Here is a 5,515-nt window from a genome sequence, read left to right on the forward strand (position 1 = left end):
TGTTTAGAAAATTTCTTGATGACAATAAAGATCATAAATCACTGAAATCGGTTGTAAAGCCAGCAGAAACCAGATTATTGTGTGTCCTGTCGACTGTGATGTTTTAGATAAAGACGAGCTGGCAACCGAGATGTGTGTATCAACAGGCTCATTAAAAACTTACTGTACACCTGAGACGTATGTCTCTGTTTCCTCTACTTCACCTGTCTGTCTGTCTGTCTGTCTCTCTGACACACACACAGATCTTTATGAGTATGTGTGCAGTCATTGTTTTAGATTGTAAAATGATTTAAAAGATTTTCCTGCCGCCACAGGATACACACTGAGCATACATGAACACACAGTACAGAAAATCACATTCAGCCATTTTCAAGGTAATAAAGATTGAAAAGCACCTTCTGTTTTCAGTGGAACTTCACAGGCTGGACTTTGAGCACAGGTCACATCTAGAGAGAAAGATCTACAGAAAACAGCTCAACAACGTTACCAATGATTCCAGCAGCTCACTGACGCTCAGACATCTCTCTCTCTCTCTCTCTCTCTCTCTCACTCATCATAACTACACACTTCACATCTATCTTCATCTCTAGTGCGAAAAATCTATTTATAGAAACATTTACATTGAGTCATTTAGCAGACGCTTTTATCCAAAGTGATTCACAGAGAGTTCAGGGAGCAATAAAGCCACATGTCATACAGGAGCAATAATACAACAGAGGTGCTAATACAAAGTTACTAGTTTCAACAAAAGCCAGAACAATACCTGTTGAGATAGAGAAAGAGAGAGAGAGGGTTTGTGTTTTTTTACTACAGAACTCCTCAAATTCTCAAAATGTTTTACATAACAAACTAAATGTCGATAACAATCATTTCCATGAAGCTCTGATGCTAACAGCACTGATGGATTGAAGAATAAATATATATGTTCATAAATAAGGAAACTAAAGGATCCAAAAGAAAGCCCGACGACTGTTGCTATGGTGATATCACACAGGGTCAGGCAGTGACACTAATGAGGACAGAACGGATCGGACCGGGTCCGTGACACAAAGAAAAACCTTTCAACTGGACACGACAGCTCTGAACGATTCAGACAGACAGTGATTATGTGGTGAGATGGGCACAATTATTGTGATTAAAGAGGAAAATCACTCCACACACTCATCTACTGAAAAAACAACATCTTACAATCATCAGAAACTACATTATTAAAGATCAAACATGTGATGTAGAAGAGCCACCGCCGTCAGAGAAACACATCAGTTCAAACATATCTAATGTATGTCCTTTATGCACAATAATGAACGAGAACTGCTTCTTTGTTTGGGATTTGTGCTCTTTTCTTCACTCTGTGAGAGCAATGGCTGGTTGCAAACCATTGCAAAAAATGAAATAAATCTAGATTCTTTTTTTAGAGGAATTAATATGACCGTAGGCTGAAAGAACACACACTCGTCTGTTTGACCTTGACATGTCAGTTCAGGTTTATGAGGACAGGAGAATGTAAACTCCTGCGGCGTGGCCTGCATGCGTGTGAGACGCGCCAGCATAAACAAGTACATGTAAAGGTGACCAGACCAGATGAACCACAGAACAACCGCACAACAGCTACACAACTCACACAGACCAGCCGACAGGCCGATTGTTCAATACAAAATCAAGACCAAACCCTAAACACCCAGAGAAAAAAAGAAGAGCTGTGAAATAAAAGAGAAAACCAAACAGAGAACAAACACAAACAGTGAAAACCCAGAGAAACGAAACTAGAAAACAAGAGAAAATCACAGCCAAACAAAAGAGAAAAATAAACCAGAGTTCATTTTGTGTGGTTTCTGACACCTCACAGACTCCTCATAAACCTGAACTGACATGTCAAGTGTGTGTGAGTGTGTGTGTGTGTGTGTGTGTGTGTGTGTGTGTGTGTGTGTGTGTGTGTGTGTGTGTGTGTGTGTGTTCTTTCAGCCTACGGTCATATTAATTCCTCTAAAAAAAGAATCTAGATTTATTTCATTTTTTGCAATGGTTTGCAACCAGCCATTGCTCTCACAGAGTGAAGAAAAGAGCACAAATCCCAAACAAAGAAGCAGTTCTCGTTCATTATTGATCTTTTATGATGTAACAAAAACAGTTCGACACAAATTGACATAAATCACATTTACTATCATCTCAAAGAAACAACACAAGATAAAACACTAAACATCAGGTCAAAGAATCAACTCTAGTTATAATCTCACAGTATTTCAACAGGATTATTAGAAAATAATTATTTCACGGATATCTACACAAATACACATCAGAAGCTCACTGGAAATACTGCTGAATAAAAACATATAAACATGTAACAGAACGTGTGTTCTCAGACCAAGGTTTGATTTGTTAAGCAGACGATTCTGTCTCAACACACACACTCAGAAACCCTTCATAAAGTTCAGTGGAAACCACTGCTAAAATTCATAAAACTGATGAAAAATCATTGTGCAAACTCATTTACTCGAGACACAAATGTCATCAGATCACACAACATCCATCACCAGAACAACACCTGTAAATCATGCTCAAGTCAAATGTTCGATTATTCTCTACAATCATTTTTATGTAAACAAACTGATAAACGTGACTCGTTAAATAAGAGTTGTTCTCAAAATGATTAACACAAATGCGTTTCGTTCATGTTTATGATTATTAAGGCCTCAAGAATGTGACCTTTTACCAAGATGTCATCTGGAATGTGTGGGAGGAAAAGATGAAATAATAGAAACTAATCATATCAATAAAGTTATATTACATCAATCAACATAACTGGATGTGTGTGTGAAGGTCTGCTGGGACATTGGAGCGCGTCTCATGAACGCTCCTTCAATCTCAAGAGGTTCGAACAGCGACTGAATTCAAAGAGATGTGACACTGAACGTATAAAGAGAACAAGACTTCTATTTGAACAGATCTTCAGTTCCATTCTGTCCTTCGAGACCCTGTGACCCGTGTGAAATGACTCCGATAATATGATTCCGATAGCCCAGAATGCACCACCCAGTGAATGTGAATAAGGTCCCGTCACCTCTCTGAAGGTTCATGTAAAACATCCGAATGATCTGGAAAAACGAGTGGTTCGGAATTATTCACACACGATCTGACCGACGTTCCAAACTATTCTCACCATCAACGTGACAAAACCGCCCCACACCTTCAGTTCCTGTGGAGAAAAACATCACAATTCACTAGAATAAAGGCCTTTTTTATATGTTTCATTTTATGAACCATTTATTTTACAGGGCACTATATACAGTATTTCCTCTGTAAAGCACTTTGGACAATTAAACTTGTGGTTTTTTTCAAATAATATTAAGGCCTTTAGACCGTGTCATCGGACGCGCGCGTCTGACCCCCAGTTAACTTCCGGTTTGTGTTTGACTAGTGTCTAATAATATAACTATTTCTATTTGATTTATTTATGTTAATATTCATTTAGATTATTATTTAACTGTATAATAAATATATTAAATAAACAATTTGTTTCTTTTATTGAATAAACAATTTGTTGAATGGGTCCTGTAGTTCGGTGGCATTTAAAGAAAGCGTATGGTGTGAATGTGTACCGGAGGTTCAGTTGGGCTCACAAAAGTGCTCATGCGCAGTAACGTTTGTTTATGTTGTTAAGATGAAACCATCTATACTTGATATCAATTAACAGAAATGTTAATGATGTAGTTTTAGTTAATGATACTGACCGGCAGACATAACCGGACATTGGACACAGCAGAGAAGTGATCTGTCTCACCTGAACATCATTTAATCCGCCATCAAACATTTCTAAAGAGCTGCATCAAAAATAACAAAAACAAGAAAAACTGTCAGTGTCTCTCAACAGAAAATGCACTTTAATAAATCACTTTCAAAAATTAAGTTCTTGTTATTAGCTTAGTGAACAGAGATCTGCACCTCAGAAAACATCACACACACACACACACACACACACAGACACGCACGCACGCACGCGCGCACGCACACACACACACGCGCACACACACACACACACACACACACACACACACACACACACACACACACATGATTTGATCTATTCTTTATTAGTTCCTGTAATTGTTAAATCTCTTGACAAACACCTGTCCTGCAGACACAACAGAAAGCATCAGAGCACCTGTAACATGTCACAAGCAGCCCTACATGATGCTTACATAAACACATCACTCTGTCATAAGAGCTTTTCAACACGTCACACGCATCCTTCATGACATCTTTATCATGTTTTCAGAGATCTGATCATGACACTGGGCTGAATGTGAATGTCTGTCAGTGAATCAGAGCAGTGAGGGATCATGGGTAATCACGCAGCCGTTTACCATACACACAATCACATGTCATTGTGGAGTACGCATGCTCATCTAAGCATGCACATCTAAATGCATCTGGTGGTTTTTGTGCGTCTTGATTGGCTGCGTGATTGGCCAGGGCCTGTCGTGATTGGTTGATTAACTCACAGCGAGAGGATCGGCTGTGAAAGCGGCGACACTATTCCTCATCTCGTTCTCACTGCCGCGCAGAGGAATCAGAGACACGTTACCAAAACGAGCGTCCAGAGGCGTGGAACGACTCACTGCGCGGGACTTCAACCACTCGGTCGGCCACACGCGACCTCCGTTCTGAGAGAGAGAGAGAAAGAGAGAGGATGACATGATTGCTGAAAACACTCTTTCATCTGTGTTCAGCGTTCCTCTGGAGCTGAAGTGATGTCTCTCAAACACACCTGTATGCTCAGGAATGTGGCGAACCATTCTCTCATCTCAGTCTGTGTGTCACAGCACAGATACCTGTGGGAGAGAGAGAAACGACACTCAGCCTCAGGACAACATCACAACACACAACATCACAACACACAGCGTGAGAGTCTGTAATGGAGACAAACACACAGGGTCAACACCTCTCTGATTAAAACACATTCCATCTCAACCAGAAACACACACACACTAGTGTTGTCACGATACCAAATGTCGGTACCAGTCTGCACTAAATGTGACAATACTTTTCATTTTGAGCGCTGATAGACTTTCAAATGCTTCCGTGTGGATCTGTGTAAGCGCTCGGTAGAGAGTGCGATGCAATGAACATTTCACGCGCTTCCGGGTTTGGTTGCGCAAGTGCTCGGTAAGGAGCCTTTCAAAGACATATCCAGAAACACAACAGCCAATCAGAGGTCTTTCATGATTTGCTCAACAGCGCTCAAAATGATAGCGGGAAATTTACATTTAGTACAGACTGGTACCGACATTTGGTATCGTGATAACACTAACACACACACACACACACACACAGAAACACGCAAACACAAGCAGAAACGCATAGACACACGCAGACACACACACATGCAGACACACAAGCAGAACACGCAGACACACACACAAGCAGACACACACACATGCAGACACACGCATGCAGACACACACACACGCAGACACACACACACGCAGACACACACACATGCAGACACACACACGCA

The 5,515-nt window shown here is 40.5% G+C and overlaps 1 protein-coding gene across 5 annotated transcripts in view; it reads right to left on the reverse strand.

The window, feature by feature from the left end:
* Window positions 1-2,139: 2,139 nt before the first annotated feature.
* The window catches only part of LOC130550716 (arf-GAP with Rho-GAP domain, ANK repeat and PH domain-containing protein 1), a 53,547-nt gene continuing 50,171 nt past the window's right edge, over window positions 2,140-5,515 (reverse strand). For 2 of the 5 annotated variants that reach the window (XM_057328204.1, XM_057328206.1), the window contains exons 29-32: window positions 4,766-4,829; window positions 4,500-4,661; window positions 3,779-3,818; window positions 2,140-3,193 (exon numbers count right to left, since the gene is read on the reverse strand). In XM_057328204.1, coding sequence (XP_057184187.1) covers window positions 3,801-3,818; window positions 4,500-4,661; window positions 4,766-4,829 — 244 coding nt within the window. In that variant the 3' untranslated portion in view covers window positions 2,140-3,193; window positions 3,779-3,800. Of the gene's footprint in view, window positions 3,194-3,728; window positions 3,819-4,499; window positions 4,662-4,765; window positions 4,830-5,515 lie in introns of all 5 variants that reach the window. The other 3 variants (XR_008962482.1, XR_008962481.1, XM_057328205.1) reach the window with 3 other exon arrangements.

The sequence above is a fragment of the Triplophysa rosa genome, unplaced genomic scaffold (genome assembly GCF_024868665.1).
Source record: "Triplophysa rosa unplaced genomic scaffold, Trosa_1v2 scaffold408, whole genome shotgun sequence".
Taxonomy (NCBI): Eukaryota; Metazoa; Chordata; class Actinopteri; order Cypriniformes; family Nemacheilidae; genus Triplophysa; species Triplophysa rosa.